The sequence below is a fragment of the Zootermopsis nevadensis genome, unplaced genomic scaffold, assembly GCF_977971745.1.
Source record: "Zootermopsis nevadensis isolate Lab colony 2312 unplaced genomic scaffold, Znev_1.0 Znev_ptg000028l, whole genome shotgun sequence".
NCBI lineage: Eukaryota > Metazoa > Arthropoda > Insecta > Blattodea > Termopsidae > Zootermopsis > Zootermopsis nevadensis.
Genome location: NW_028259160.1, coordinates 6,147,295 through 6,164,472, shown reverse-complemented (window position 1 = coordinate 6,164,472; position 17,178 = coordinate 6,147,295). Strand labels below are relative to the sequence as shown.

The 17,178-nt window shown below is 39.2% G+C and overlaps 1 protein-coding gene across 2 annotated transcripts; it reads right to left on the bottom strand.

Moving 5' to 3' along the window:
• Positions 1-260: 260 nt before the first annotated feature.
• LOC110836013 (uncharacterized) lies at positions 261-13,713 on the bottom strand. Of its 2 annotated transcripts, none has more exons than XM_022076787.2 (3): positions 13,368-13,713; positions 3,851-5,149; positions 261-2,869 (listed from the first exon to the last, which is right to left on the bottom strand). In XM_022076787.2, the coding sequence occupies exons 1-3, from the start codon at positions 13,548-13,550 to the stop codon at positions 2,477-2,479; spliced, it is 1,875 nt and encodes a 624-aa protein (XP_021932479.2). In that variant the 5' UTR covers positions 13,551-13,713; the 3' UTR covers positions 261-2,476. The 2 variants fall into 2 exon arrangements, with proteins under 2 accessions (XP_021932479.2, XP_021932480.2); XM_022076788.2 differs by lacking the exon at positions 13,368-13,713 and adding an exon at positions 6,797-6,899.
• Positions 13,714-17,178: the final 3,465 nt, after the last annotated feature.

Genomic DNA, 17,178 nt, shown 5'->3' with positions numbered 1-17,178 from the left:
GCGACGGAGCAAATCTTGCGTCAGTGATTATTCCAGAACTTATGGCGTACTTATGTTGAGTTTTATTACATTATATACAAGCCTAATACATGGTATATATGATAAATTACTGATACAAAATGCTTATGTGGCGTGGTATGATAACAGTTGTGGTGTGTGTGTGTATGTGACGATCTGATCGTTCGTCAAAGGAGTCCTACCAAATTACCAACAAAAATATTAAGGAACATCGCATGTGTCCTTCAAGGACCACAGAGTCATTGATTATATATATATATAATGTGATATAATGTTACATATATTACAGGTTTACGTAATATTGTAATATATAAAAAGAGACATTACATCATAATGCAATGCATATATTATGGTATAGGCCTACGTGACGATAATATGTCTTACGTATGGCAGTATTATACAGGACTGTATATATGACAGATCCTTCAACTTTTAAATATTAACGATACACAAAATATAAGTGTATGAAATACGTATAACGTTTTATTCAGAAATATTATTATTATTATGAATCCTGGCTGCAAACGTAACACTGAACACATAGTCAACAATTGTGATACTGACACCTCAAAGCCGAATTATTTTTTTATGAAATTATTATTATCATAAATTTTGCTTTGATTAAGTGAAATACATGAGAGTACATCCAGGGATTATCATCCCTTTTGCGTCAAAAGCGTGAGGGAACGAGGGAGGTGGATAGTGCATGAACAAACAGCTCGTAACGATCTCGGAGGAAGTGTTGAACACGCCATATTGAAAATATTTACTTCAGGTTTCATTTCAGGGTAGGCGTTCACGAAGTGCATCCGATCCGCAGTGTGAGTTATGTGAACTTTATGTTTGTGTTTTAAGATTTTGTTTCATTGAAGAAGTGTTGTATTTTATTCAAGTGGTTCACTTTCTGAGGTCAAATGCGGTTTGAATGACTGGTAGAATCATTTTCAGTTTTCTATAATTTTGCAGCCCAGACACAAGTTGAGTGCATAGTCTCGTTAGCATACGAACGAGAATCTGTTTATTATATTGTACTTTGTAGTGAAATGGACTGGCGAACAGATGTAAAATATTCTAAAACGATTGAAAACCCTTTTTATTAAAGGAAATATAATGCTTCATTAACAGAGAGGATGAACTATTAATTACTATTCCTACCTTATTAACGAAATAATATTTCGTGTTAGTTATAATGCCAGTTTGGGTAAGATAATGTTTGCAAATTGTGTTGAAGTATTTTCGGGCGAGAAGTAGAGAGACCAACTTTTGTGTGGAAAATGGCGTTTTGTTAATGAGGATGAAAATTATGAGAGAATAACTGTATTGTACTGATACTGCAAAAAGTAACATACGCAAATAATTAAAAAAGCTATATGTAAACGAGAGAATAAAATTTGTAAAATATATAAGTGGGAATAGGGAATGGAAGGCTAGGTGTGTCAGGATAATAACGCCGATACAGATAGTTTTATTAAGCTGTGGTAAACAAATCTCGTTGTTAGGCATGCAGTCTTCTGTATAGAGAAATTATCTTAGGGAATGAATGTGATAGGTTTCGACCTCTTATTTCTTCACTACTCACTCCTTTGCTGCAACAAACAGCTCATTTTTAACTAGGTTTTAATTTGTCTCCCCCATGCCTTATTCAAGTATTTTGTGTCCACTTCATACACATCATAAATGAAGTGTTTAGATATGATAACTGGAACTGAAAATTTCTCGACGATTTTTTACAAGCGTCGGCTCACTGTGGACTAATTTTTTAAACTTTTTCTGTCTTTTGTTTTATGTGTGTTTATTCACTGCAGGCATCGTTGAACAAAAGTAATTTCATTTTCACTCCATGGCCGCCTCGACGTAAAAAAAATAATTAAAACGACATTTGTTGCGTAACAGGTCAGTAATAACATTTCGACCATCTAATATTCCTTGAACTGATGAACTATATATACGTCATCTCCCAATTGCAACCGTCTTCCGGAACAAGCTTCTTTACGGTACTATATTTTCTGTTGACTAACCTTCACATACCAACAAATTAATGGATATGTTACGTTACTATTAACGCGTTGAATTGTGTATCCGATGTTCTTCGTTCGATCCTTGGTAAATATTTTCTGACCTTTTGTGGTTTATCTCAGTCATTCGTGGGATTTACGGAATAATGCCTCGAGAGCGAATATGTTTTCCCCCCAATCTTTCTCAAGTTGCCAGTGAATCATGTTCTCATCAATTAACCTCTGCGGTTGATATACGTGTTTGTATGCAGTGGTGTGTCTAGCTCTGTATTCAGACAGAGACTGTGCTTCATGGCATGCGTAATTCTTAGCACAAGACATTTTGCTTATGGTACAATGGTAAAACAGAACACTGAGGCAGGCTGTAGGCACGTGCAAGTAGCTCAGCTCTTTGTAACTAGAAACAATCGTGAAAAAATTAAAACAGACACATGACATTTGTTCTATCCTTGATGTCCTTCTCCAAAACTGTCGTCCAACGTCCCTCCCTCCTCCATGCGTTCCTCGGTCTTCTGTGATGTGGGCACGGTTATTTCTATTGGGTAAATTACCGACTTCTCCACAGGATGCAGCGTGGGCTCCACAACGGATTCCTTGACAGGGTATGGTAAGTTCTCCTCAACTGGATACGGTGCCTCTTTCTCTACAGACGCTGAGTATGGCTTCTCTGCTGCAGCAGGGATTGGTTTGTCCACAGCGACTTCCACGGGGTAGAACACATTCTTCTCGCCCGGGTAGGAGGAGACTTTGTTCTCCACTGGGTAAGGGATCTCCTGCTCCGCTTTGACTGGATATGGCTTTTCTATGGGCACGGGATACGGTCTGTCCACGTGCACCTACAATGCAGACGATGTTTTATTACAACAAGAAAGGGAAATACTACGTTTGCTTATTCGATCATAACGTTTCTTAAGATTTTATGCGCTTTGTGTAGTATTCTGACGGTTATAATGGGAAGCACAATAGAAGCGGACCATAGTAACACGCGAAGTACTTTTTGAAAATTAGGCATGTGCATAAAATTAAAATCTCATTAAGATGTACAAATTTTACTTTAAATTTCTTTCGATCTGTTGTATGTCTGAAGAAATGCATTAGGGCTAAACCTGCTTGTAACGAAATATCAAGGTATCTAAACATTTTTCGTTTTAGACAAGTTTACTTTTAACACAGCTACTTCTAGATTAAAGATAATGCATAGTGCATACTTTACTTAATTATAATTTACATCAGAGGCACCCTAAATACAAGTGTGTTGGTCTGTATTATACCTTTATATATTTTCAGTTTCCTTATCTTTATCATTTTCATTCTTTAAAATATTTTTCCATTGTCTGTTAAAGTTTTCAGTAGCTAATCTGTTGACAGTTTAACTTAATTCTTCTTTCTCAGATTATCGACGAGAAATAGTTTCCATTTTTCAGAGATAATTTTACATGAACTTTCACTTTGGGCCTAAAGAAAATTTTTATGAAGACAGAATGTTCTTTAATCCAGGTATGTTTTTAGACGAGTTATAGGCTAAATTTTGAAGGCAAAATCTTTGAGTCTATGCAGCGGAGTATCTTTGCAGTTTATGATTTGTCGACGAGATTTGTATCTACGATAAATAAACATCAAGAATGGAATATCTTAATTTATGAAAAATAACAACAATCTGAGTTCTCCGCTTAAAACAAAGTTGTGTGGTTCACAGATCTTGTAGGATATTTTTCTGTTGGCGCTACTTTCCTGTTTTCCCTCTCCTTGTAACAGTAATTATCCCCCTGCTCAGCTTCTGAGTGTGCCCTACTTGTTTGTTCTCTTTCACTTCTCACCTTGACAGGATATGGAACCTTCTTCTCGACAGGATAGTGGACTTCCTTTTGAAAGATAACAGGGTAAGGCTTCTCCACCGGCACAGGAATTGGCCTTTCAACAGGAACCTTGACAGGAACAGGCACATGCCTGTCCACAGGTACCGGTACTTTGACCTCCACGGGATACGGCTGAGAAACGGGCACTTCAACGCGTACGGGATACGGTGCAGGAACCTTTTTCTCGACAAGTACCGCGTATGGCTTCGGTACGTGGACTGCGTACGGCTGTGGTACAGGTACTTTCACGTGAACGGGAAACGGAACTCTCTTTTCCACAGGCACGTGAACAAAGTAAGGTCTCGTTACGGGCACTTTGACGGGGAAAGGTATGGGCTTGTAGACTGTGTACGGAACGGGTTCGTGTACTATGGTAGGGACAGGACGGGACACGTGTTGTCTCGTAGGATATGACACTGTTTTCACAACAGGATATGAAGCATGTTTTCCTTCTGGAATGTAAACCGGGAAATTCTGTGGAACGGGATATTTATCAGTTAGCGTGTGTGCCTGAACACCATAATGCCCGCTCAAAAAACTATGTTCGAAGATTTTGGAGGCGTATTGTAAGTTGTGTCCGTTGTGATCTTCGTGGTAGTTGGACAAGTAGTTTAACCCTCTCTGACTCTCTGCCGGATGTTCTTCATCGTGTTCCGGTTCTGTTACACGATATCCCTCAGACAGATGACCCAGATGTTGGGTTTGCTGACGATTCTCCAGTCTATTATTTTGAGCTTCTTGTTGATCTGATTGTTCTTCCAGAGAACCTGATTTCTTCACTTGTCGTATGCCCTCACCAGTTTCATTCTTATGTTTATTCCCTTTGGTCTCTTCCCCTTCTTCTTCCTTACGCCATTCTTTAACGTAATGGTGCAGTTCTGATACTTCAACTTCACCCTCCTTTGGATTTATGTCGGCGTTGAAGTGTTTCTCTTTATCAGCGGGTTGTGTTTTCGTATTTTCCTCTCCTTGGCTCTGTAGTCCCTTATCTTTATTTTCTAGTACAGACTGTTCGTTGTGTTTACATTCTTCCTCATATTTTGATACGTTTTTCCTATGCTGGCATATTTCTTCCTCGTACTCCGTCTGCTTCTCTCTTTCCTGTTGTTCCCCCTTTATTTCTAGTTTCTCATCTTTCGTGCTGCTCTCATCCTCAAACGTTGTGTCCTCTTTCATCGTTTGACTGTTTAATTTTTTCTCAGTATGTGTTCCCTCTTCAGCCATAATGATCACAGCTAGTGCCATAGCAAACACTCCTAGCTGCAACAGAAAGCCGTCGTTCATTAAAAACAATTTGCAAATGGTATTTGTGTCATGCTAACCCAGCAAGTTCTTTCAATAGCCGAATGAGTTTGCTACACAATCCATCAACTATGAAAGCGAGTGAAACATACTTCAATTTTCTTAGTTTGTTTTACTGAATTTTATCAGGTGTGTACGTTATTCAGCTTCGAAAAAAAAATATTATTTTGTGAAATCAGACTAAGTCCGTGCTGGCGGTTCCAGGATTAGATTCGAATGAAATGCCTATCAAATACTAACAAGGTGTTCTGGCTACGAAACCCCTTTCTTCCGTGCGTGTGAAACAATTTGACGTCTCGTGTTCCAAAAATGTATCCGATGTGTATTACAAACCGTGAGAGCAGGAGCAGATAGACTCGAGTTGAACATCAGATACATTGCCCAGTCTTTTCTGCATGCAAATTTCTGTAAGTTTCGACATTGCGTTCAGCTTCGAGCACACGCCTGCAGATTGCGACATATGAGCACAACACACGTTTAACTTCAACGCACGCAAGGTCAAGTGTTATCTTACAGTGAAACAGCTCGTCCATAAATGTTAATCACGTACCCACACGATGTGTACCTGTTATCAAGAACGAGGGTTCGGAAATGCAATCATGGCGGCTAAAAATATTTTATAAGGTGTACAGGAAATGCTTAGAGGTGTCGCGGAAATTTCGTTATCAAAACTTTGTTTAAATGTAGTTTTTACTGCTGGTTATGAATTTTGCACACATTGAAACTCATTAGTTAGTCAAACTTGTTAATTCATATACAGTAATTACAGTATTCTTGTTCTGGCTTGAAATACCTTCCAAACATGAACGTTGTGAATGGTATCATCGCGGAGTCTCAGTCAAACAGCAATAGTCGAAAGATTTTTTCCAGCACTTAAACGCAGACGTATTGGCCTGTTTTAATTGCATTCTTTGATAGTCTGTATTTGTCTTCGTATTTGTTTTTTGCATCTACAATTTTGTTGTTGCATTGCTAATCGCACAATGTGGAAATTGTGTTGTTAAATACGCCATATCGAAAATACTTTAGCTAAAACACAAAGCTTAATGGTGTCAATATTTTACGTTTCGTTTGCCTTATCGTTTTGGGCTTTAATTTTCCTTGAGGAAATTTATTGAGTTTTATTTGAGTATCATATTGGATTGATACATTGAAACGTTTAATTAAGATTTGAGGTTTTCGCGGAGGTTAAGTGTTGATTGTGATGTTCTGCGCTGTGATGCCAGGTACCTTGAAGATGGAGGCGATGTGTTCCTCAGAGACGTTGGTAACCATTTACAAGAATACACGATGCCAGAATCCAAAATACCACAATCCAAAAAAATTAATTTTTGGACTAGACCTCCAATTGAACTTACTAAACACAACGCGTTCAGTAATTTTGGCTATAAAACATATGATCATGATTTTCTCATGTTCCGTCTACTTTATACGCTCCTTGTCAAGAACATGGAAACTTGGTGAAAACATGCAGACCTAACATTTTCCGTACTGATCCGAATTTGTAGTCCTACAAGACACCGGCGGTCTAATATAGCAAAGCCACAGGATTCCGCTTAAGATGACCGGCACACATTTTACAAAGACGTACGAAAGAACACTTACTCTGAGCATCATGGCGGTCGCTTGCGCGGAAATATGAAACTGACTTCCTGTGGAGACAATGTGACCCTTTATATACAAAAACTACCTTTTATTTTAAACTTTCGCCACGTAGTTATGGATACCAGACACAGCATGCAACATCTATATCCCGATATGACCAGCGAACTGTGATGTCATTCTTTGCACCTTATCTTTGTATCGAAAACTTTTGAAAGAATGTGACAATAATAATTACTTAACCATGCATAAAAATAAACTTTCATAAAAGAAATGCGAATGTATGCTTGCTTCCTGTATTTGTCTCACTTTCCTTTCTTCTTTCTTTCTTTCTTCATTCCTTTCATTGTTTTTCTATTTCTTCCCTTGCGTTTTTATTTCCTTCTTTCATAATTTATTTATTATTCCAATGAAATAGTGTAATCTGACGACATTTAAAATTTATGACAGACTGAAAATCATTTCACAGTACGTACTAATAATTAAGAATTCATATGTTAGATTAATTGCTACGTTATGAAATAATAGTGCGTCATGGAAAACATCCAGTTAGCTTCGGCCGCATTTGCATTCCATGTGGTGATAGGACGTTGTTGGATTACGTAAATATTCTATGACGCAGTCAGTAAATGCAATATTCTATTTCCAGTTTTAAAAACTGAAACAAATAATATTTACTTACTTAATTATATAGGCCTATAGACCTCTACCTCCTCCTGTCAGTCACATTGACAAAAGATCGACATTAATCATCGAACTAATTTAATAAATTTTATAATCAAAGGATGAAGCCGTAAATTCACGAAAACTTGCTACATCTATAAAAACAAGCCCGAAGCTTTGACGTCACTAGTCCAAACGCCCTCGATTAGACGTGATACTGAACTAGATCATCCATTTCAACCACTCTCTCCCATTGTTTACTTAAATTCCGTTTTAATATTATCCTCCCATCTGCGCCTGTCTCCCAAATGGTGTATTTCCTTCAGGCTTCCCTATTGAAATTTTGTATTCATTTCTTGTCTCTTCTATGAATGTGCATACAATTCCCACTTCTTACCCCTTGATTTGATTATTCTACATTACCCTATCATCGCCGCTACATAACCAATGCAATTGATAAAGCATCGTTAAATACAAGGGTAACCACGTGACCGCAGTTATGAGCCTTCCACTATTAAAGCCGGATAATTTGTCATCGGCTGCTCTCACTGTGCTTCGTGGAGTTAATTGGTTAATTATCTGAATAATTTCAGAGGTGAAATATACATATCTTCCCACACTGCTTCCATTTTCAATACTTCGCTCAGCGAACATGTGCAGGTACGCATTAAATTAAGAAACAGCGCGTAAAAAAGTGGCTTTTCGAGTGTCATAGGCGGTTTGTCACGTGATGTTAGTAGGTTATTTCCTGTCTGTTTTAATTTTCAGCCTCGGGATACGTTTGTCTTTGCATGACACAATTTTCGTGTCAATATTAAATTGCCTAATCAAATTTCTTCGGGAACCTTGATAACATTCAACGCCAATGATTTACTTTCTTCGTTACGTCCATGGACTTCCTGCATGACAGTTTCGGTCCACGTGTGATTTCCCACCGATATCCTGCTCGCCACGGATGTGGACAGAAGTGGCCACCCAATAGTCCGGACATACTACTACTATGGCGTAACAGCCCAAAATCGAGCCCTAGCCTCCTCTATCTTCTTCCTCCAATCCTCTCTATCCAACGCTATCCTTCTCCAAGCTGCTGTTCCAAGGAGATTTCTGGAGTCAGTCGTCACTGCATCCAGCCATCTACCTTTAGGTCTTCCCACTGGCCTTCTCCCATACATTGTTCTTTCCAATATTTTTTTGGGTATCCTATGCTCTTCCATCCTGTAGACATAAACCCCTGCGAATTTTTCCTTTGGGGTTACTTTAAGGAAAACCTGTTTCCAAAAAAACCAGCTTCAATCATGCAACTCAGGGCTTTGATTGTTTAAATGTATGGTGAAATTTCGGAGGATATGTGCCATCGAGTAATCACGAACGTAGCCGTTCGTGTTTCGGAAGTTGCACGACAGAACGGTGGTCATATTAAGCATGTAATCCATAAATAATAAATCTCCATGAATTTTTCTTTGTGTTCATAAATATATATGTCCCATTACATGAATATTAAAGCCTTTATTTAAACTTTCAGTCGGGTATCATTTCGTGCGCCACTCTGTATTTTCGAAATTCCCACTATCCTCTTAATACTATGTTGCCTGCATAATTTACCGTCTCACATTCAATCGTTGGGAAGATTCGGACTTTGCAAAAATACAGTGTGAAGGTGTGAAATGGATTCAATTGCTTCAGGATGGCCAAACCCCCTCTATGAACACGGGAGGTGTTATAAATCAGGAAATTCTTTAACATCTGAGCAACTGCAAACTTTTCAAGAAAGGGTGTGTGTTACAGGTTCTGAAACAAGGGTGTCCACAGGGATAAAATGCGTGAGGCCTCACAAGCCACACGCGAGATATAGGCCTGTGGCACATAGTTTGGAATAAAAGCAGTCGTCAATGAAAATTTCACTAAAAAAAACTCACGCTGAAACCGAGGGCGATGTCGGCTGACAACGAATCAGAAACGTTGATTGGTTGGTTGCTATTTATTGTGCCATCTCTGGTTCTCGCCTTGAAGATGGTTGTCTTCTGAGTTTTTGCGCCGTGTTGTCAGGCAGAATTTTACCGACGTTTCAGAGGTGCTTGCTGCTTTCCTGTGGTTTTGAGTGAAGCGCGATTTATTGGTAGTTTCTCCACTAGATGCCAGGACACTCGTACTCACGGGCGCGTCGTAGCGGATCATTCTTCAATTATTTGGAACGTAACGCTATACTGTACAATGATATCAGAAGATGGCGGCTGTAGTTACTGGCGTAGATAACCTATTGTGGCGACAACTCGGGACAAATGCGTGTTGCAGAATGCTTGGAGGATTTGAGATGTTCAAGGCAATGGGTTGTTACGTTCGGGTCTGGGCCACTATAGGAACGGTTCAAATTATAAAAACACGGTTTGTGTAGAAAATCTCTGGCTTTCTCGGGCCATTTTTCTTTCGCAGAAGAAATGTTATTCGTAGCAATACGAAGCATTTCTTATACCCTTTTTGTAGACGCTGTTTTCAGAATTTGCCTGCTATAGCCAAACGACTGACGCTGATTGTATGGCGGCCACGTAATTAGCTTTTGGCCATCGGGAAACGAACATTGTGTGATAATTTGCAAATTATCAGGGATAAATTCCTTCGCTGAAGCTCCAGTGCGTCTCATTTTCGTTCCTTATTACTCCTGTAGGTGTCTCCACCGAGTACTGGTTTTCCTGGGTTTCCTTCTTTTATTCAGGCGAGCGGTAGGATAGGTGTTTAGAATAGGTTTGTTAATTCGTTTAACGACGCTTTCTTGCCGGCTTCGGAGGAATCATTCTTGTGGGGAATGAAATGGAGAAAGCGATCGTAGCCTGTTTTAAAACGGTCTCCCAGCATGGTCCCGGAGGAACTGCGGTAAACCACGGACAGCCTCGTTCAGTTTTATAGAGTGACCGGCTCTAAGCAAATGCTGTGACAACTCTTGTATTCACAACCGTCCCGCGCTCGTCGTTTTATGACGTATGGAGCTGGACACGGGAGCAAAATGTTTTGTTGAATTCAGATAGTTAAATATCGTTTTCCTTCCTGTTACGCATTTCATTACCGACTACCTGTTGTTGAATTTTACTGATTACGAAAGCTTTCCGAAACCTTGGAAGTCGGTTCCCAATAATAAATTGACATACGAGTTTTTCTCGTTCATGAAAGTTATTGTGCAACAGAAAATTATGTTTACTTCAGTTTTCAAAATAGTGAAGACCAGTTGTTTTTTTGCAATTTATAGCCAACAGGCTGTAAAACGTGGTCTGTGAATTTGAAGGAAGTGCGTGTTAGAAGCGCTTGAAAACAAAAACAAGGTGATCAGGACAATACCTAGACAGAGGGCAAATTGCATTTATGACCCTGCATGACGTTAAGCTTCGTAATTTGTGCCGGTCACCCAGTTTCGTGAAGATACAAGTCACGAAGATTAAGACAGTCACAAGAATGCAACCATAATTATTATCTAAATTTTTGTAACAAGTTTTGAATGCTCATGCGAATATGACACTGCACGTTGTGTATTGCCTGGGATATATATGTTTCATATACACGACTTTTCTGTAGTTTTTTTTCTCACGAAATGTCGTGTGAATCAAGTATACTTCAGTAATTTATAATGTCCAATGTAATATTTGAGACACTGGACCCAGGTAAATTGCGCGTTTCTCCACTCAGAACACACGCGCAAATAGCAAATCGTGTTAAAATACTCTGCTCGACAGCCTGAACACGTGTTATGCTTATACAAAACTTCTGGCATTGAAACAGCACAACTACGCACTTGTTTTGTTGTTTTCCGACTTCATAGAACAAACGTCAATGTAATGAACCTGGTCAACAAATTTTAAAGTTAAATATTTTAGCAGGTAAAATTCATAACTGAATGAAGCAGAGTCCTTCTTGAGAAGCTAGCTAATAATTACTCAGCTGGTTAATAAATTTCTCGCCTTTTAAGGAATCTGAAGATTCATTGTCGTTCTCTCAAGGGCATTAATCGGAAAAGAAATCCATTGATAAGAAAAGTTCCTTTCAAAATTTTCTTTTTATGTGTGCCTATTCAGCGGTTAGAACGCTGGCCTTGTAATCCTGGGGTCCCGGGTTCGATTCCCGGTGGTGCCCAAATTATAGCTTGTGTTGGGCAAGGACGTTGTCCAGGTATCACGGATTTTTCCTCCGGGGCTTACCAGGTTTCTCGTGGCATCCCAACAATTACTTCACATTCATCATCATTTACATTCAGAAGAAGGCAATTGTAAACCACTTCTGAATCATCTGCCAAGTAAACGGACCTGTCGTCAGAGAGAACACTAACAATAATAATAATAGTTCACTAAAGCTGAAATTCAATATTGACATGGACGCGTTTGTGTGTTCTTACGTAACAGAGAGCAAAGCAGTGTTAAGTTTGTCGAAAATGTGCAGTCTACGCAAAATCATATGAATCTGTGGTTACTGAAAAAAATTTCTTTAGTAAAATCTCAAAAGAATACGGTTGGAATCAAACCCATGACCCTGTGAATTGTAGGCCAGTAATGTACGTTGGTCAGATCAAGTGAACAGAATGTTTTCCAAATTCATAATTAGCTATTTTGCATTTACAATTCTGTCTTCTTTATTAAAATCTGCTGTTGCAAAACCACTCGCACTACATTATGCGGGCCACCTCGCTTCTTTTATTTCAGAAATAACTCCTTTCTGTATTTTATTAATATTCACCATGTTGAACAATGTTTAAATAAATGTTTTAGTCCTTAATTATACCCACACTTTGGTACGTTTTGCTAGCGTAAGACGGTTTTGAGAAGTCCCGAGTTCAGTTTGAGCTACATGCAGCGTGATCAGAGAGTTACGCAATCCACATTAAAGTATTTATTGATTGTCGAATTTCAGTACAATTCGATTCGAGTACCAAACACACAATATCGCTGTGACTATACAAGAGCCAGTCCGGCAAGATTATTTACTTCCTGTCCAATTGTTTTCCTTCTCTTGTTCTTATTCTCCCTTTAATCATTATTTTTGTTAGCCTTTCAGCATTATTATTTTTTTTTGTAGTATTCTGTCTGACGACAGGTCCATATGAACAGGATCCTTCCATCCTTTTCTCGGACTGGGACCTGTTCATATACGTTCTTGGCAGATGATCCAGGAGTGGTTTGCCATTGCCTTCTTCTGTGTGAGTGTGAATGGAGTAATTGTTGGGATGCCACGGAGAAACCGGGGAAGCCCCTGGAGGAAAACTCCGTGTTGCCTAGACCACGGCCTTGCCCAACACAAGTTATAAATTCGGGCACCGCCGGGAATCGAACCCGAGACCCCAGGATTACAAGGCCAGCTAGCGTTCTAACCGCTAGACCACCGTGGCCATTCTTTCAGCATAAGCAAAGGAAATAAATGTGAAGGAGAGAAGACAAGAAGAAGAGAGCGAAAAGAAAGAAAGAAAGAAGTGGTTATATGTGAGACTATAGAACTTGTACCATGCAGTGGTAGTTTATTATGAGCAGAAGGAAAAACATAATTAGGCTTTAATGAAGTGTTTACGTCGACCGATATTTCCAGTTTGTTTCATTGGTTCATACAATTTCATGAAGTTACGTAACGTCAAATGGTAATGGAAAACGATCACTAAATGTAAGCACAAAATTCAACATGTCGTAACATATTCTGGCATAGCCTGAAGAAACTGGGGAAATCCACGTTAAATCTAAATCAGGATTACACGGACGATATTCTTCATAAGCCCAGGGCGTTGGCACAGGATTGTTGGTTTCGTAAAATCCATGTGGGCCATGGAAACGGTCAGCCTGAGACAGCTTTTCTTCTACGCTGTCAGCATGAAGCGATCCTGGCGGAAGGCCGTGAACCCCGACGTCAGTAACAGTAACAATGGCTAATTACTTTTTCTCGTACTTACTTCAGCGTTGTGTGTTGCAAAGATGCCCCTGCGCCAAACCTCCATTTTCAACAATGCTAATAGGGACGTGGAGGTAACTCTGCACGCTCCGGCCGCAGGACGGTAGATGAGCCCCAGGACCAATCTGGCTGCTGTACCCGGGATGGAAACCCACAGACGTCGCTCCACTAACTGAGTTAACATGGTTCGTTGTGTGTTGCTATAGAAACACGCGTACGGCTTTCAGTAACTTAATGCAATAGGATGTGCCCCACCTGGAACCGATTGTTCAACGCAAGTGGTTAGTGTTTAATACCAGACTACACGGCGCAACAACCCAGAAGACAGCCATCTTCGGGTGCAGTTGTAGTTATTCGGGAGCGGCCAATAACTGTAAAACCGTGAATGATTGTGTCCGTTCTAGCTGTTAAAGTGTATCGTTCTACTTGAAACTGTCGTGACACCACCGTTCTTATTTATTGTGTCCACTCACCGCCTATGTTAATTTCTCACTGAAGATCTACAGCAATCTCTAACCCAGTATCTCTGGGAAGAAAAAGTTGTTAGTGGAACCACGGTTCCGGAGAATTTGACGTAAATACGTCTATACGGAAAGGAAGTTTATATATTGGCTTTATTCTAAATATTTCCTTTATACATGCTTTACAACTGAGTAAAGTTTGATTAAGACTTTGCTAATTTAACTTGAATTAGTTACCTTTTAAGATGGGTCTGTGGTAGCTGAATGTAATGTAAAGTAATGTAATTTAATGTAAGGTAATGTAAAGTAAGGTAATGTAATGTAAAGTAATGTAATTTAATGTAAGGTAATGTAAAGTAAGGTAATGTAATGTAAAGTAATGTAATTTAATGTAAGGTAAGGTAAGGTAAGGTAATGTAATGTAAAGTAATGTAATTTAATGTAAGGTAAGGTAAAGTAAGGTAATGTAATGTAAAGTAATGTAATTTAATGTAAGGTAATGTAAAGTAAGGTAATGTAATGTAAAGTAATGTAATTTAATGTAAGGTAATGTAAAGTAAGGTAATGTAATGTAAAGTAATGTAATTTAATGTAAGGTAATGTAAAGTAAGGTAATGTAATGTAAAGTAATGTAAAGTAAGGTAATGTAATGTAATGTAAAGTAATGTAATTTAATGTAAGGTAATGTAAAGTAAGGTAATGTAATGTAAAGTAATGTAATTTAATGTAAGGTAATGTAAAGTAAGGTAATGTAATGTAAAGTAATGTAATTTAATGTAATGTAAGGTAAGGTAAGGTAAGGTAAGGTAAGGTAAGGTAATGTAATGTAAAGTAATGTAAAGTAATGTAAAGTAATGTAATTTAATGTAAGGTAAGGTAAGGTAAGGTAATGTAATGTAAAGTAATGTAATTTAATGTAAGGTAATGTAAGGTAATGTAATGTTTTATAGGTAACAACAATGCTGAGTAAACAGATGACGTTTCCTACGTAATAACGAAAGTGGATTGTTGACGGCAGTAATGTAACACAACAATGCCGTGTAAACAGATGACGTTTACTAGGTAACATAACAATGAAGTTACACTTTTTCGTTTCCATTTCTCGTAACACATTTTTGCCGAATGACCCTTCCTTATAGAGGTATTTACGTCAAAAAATAGAACTGTTATTTCAGGATTTCAAGAAAGGGTTTGGTCATGAACAGAAAAAGCTAAATAAATATAAAGCTTATGCTATCACTTGCTTTTGCTGTTTCGCAGTTGCTTTTAAGAAAAGTTCCACTGCCGGCTTTTCTAATGTTTGTTATCACACAGACTTTGAAGGCCTACATTAAGTTCACACTTCAGAATTTCGCCATGACAGGAAATACGTAACTACAGAGACAGTGTGTTGATTGCAGCGGCATGAACTTGGCGAGTTTATGAAAGTCCTTCAGCGGGTTGAGGTTAGGTCACGCGAACATCGTGATGTCTTGTCGGTGGTGGCTTTCTAGGTTGTGACGTCATGTGGACTTGTAGGTGGCTGAAGATGTACGAAATATGTTCCTTCCAAACACCTACCTACAAATCCACCCCGGCGTTACAAACCCAGAAGTACAACATGAACATCTTCACAGCCGTGAGAACTCATATCTCGTGTTATGATACCTCAATCCCCTCTTTCTTTATATGATACGGAAACAAGGCTACAAAGAGGTGTTACATTTGCAGACTGAATAATTCTTCATTCAGTCTCGTAGCATTTACGTATATTATTTCCGAGACATAGGCCTATATCACGTCATTAACAACAATTTCACCAAACATAAAATTGTTGATATGGAGCCACTATAGTTTGTTTTTCAGTTTTCTTGGTTGGTTTTCGATTATATCAGCACCACATCCAGCGTTATCGTATTAAGAACTGGGCAACATTCCAATTTTACATCAAACTGGCAGAATAACAAAATGGCAGTTGAGTCTAAAAATTAATGAGCTGCACTTTCCGCAGGCGATGAATTGAAGGGTAAGTCCGCTCGGTGTTACAACCTAGAAGACCAGAACCGTCGTCTTTACAGCCGTGAGGTCTCTGGTATCATACTGATTACTTTGTCTGTGTGCAACACAAGTCCAGACTACGTCAGTCGAGAAAAATATGTATTATTTTTACAAAACCCAGTAATGTTGCTTATTAATTGTTATAAAATGGCCACAAAATATGTCGATCGTCTTTAGACACGTCTGCATTTTGAACTTAAGACATCCATCGATGTTGTTATTGGTAGTTTACGTTATAAATTATGTTATTTTATTTTTCCTGTTTCCCTATTTTACAACAAGGTGAAGTGGAACAATTAGAATCAGATGGCATACAAAGTTTTCACTATTTGCTGTACATGTTTTATAATTCTTCATGTGCGTGTCAGAGATAAAATTTTCACATTCCCAAGGTTTCTCTTTCCCAATGACGTAGTCTTTAGTTAAATTCTTTGATATTTAGCACGTATTTTTGCGTCTTAACGTGACCCTGAATCTTGATACGTATGTGCAAACATTGCTATTGGATTTGGGCCTATCATGTATATGTCTCTGTATTCTAAAATGTGCTTATATAATCTCTAATAAGCAGGGGCGAAGCGTTCATGTCAGCCGAAGAATAAAGGCTTCTTTTTCGTGACTCTGTTGTGCCCCATACAATAGTGCGTGCGTCTCATCGATTCTGCTGTGTTCAAGTGTACGTTGTACCATTGAACCAGAAAAATAAGACAGAAGACTACTTTTCGCCTTTCAGAGTGTTATCCGGGCCAACGCTATTAATATAGACGCTCCGCCGCTGAAAACTGATTCCACAAAACTGTTATTGTATGTTTTATTTTCTTAATGGTACCTGCACCTTGTCTACGGGCTGGACGGCCGGGGTTCGATCCCCGACGGGGGCAGAGGATTTTTCCTCTAGCCTCTGCGTCCAGACCGGCTCTGGGGCCCACCCAGCCTCCTCTACAATGGGTACCGGGGTCCTTTCCCGGGGGTAAAGCCGGCCGAGGCGTGATGCTGACCACTCACCCCCATCTAGTGCCGAGGTCAAGGAAGAGAGGAGCTATACCTCCGCTCACCCCAAACGCCTACATGACGTATAGTGGGACAAACTTTACTTTACTTACCTGCACCTTGTCGTGGTGGTGGGGCTTGAGTACCTCAGTGACCCCAAGAGCTACTTGTAGGGTCCCCCTAGCCAGATTGGTCGAGGGGGAGAGGTCAGACTAAGACAGGTACCCTGGTCCTCCAGGTTGGGGGTTGGTCGAAAGGCTAACAGCCTTGCACCGTAAATAGGAAGATGTTTCGAAACCTCAATCAAAGTCTCGGACAGACGGA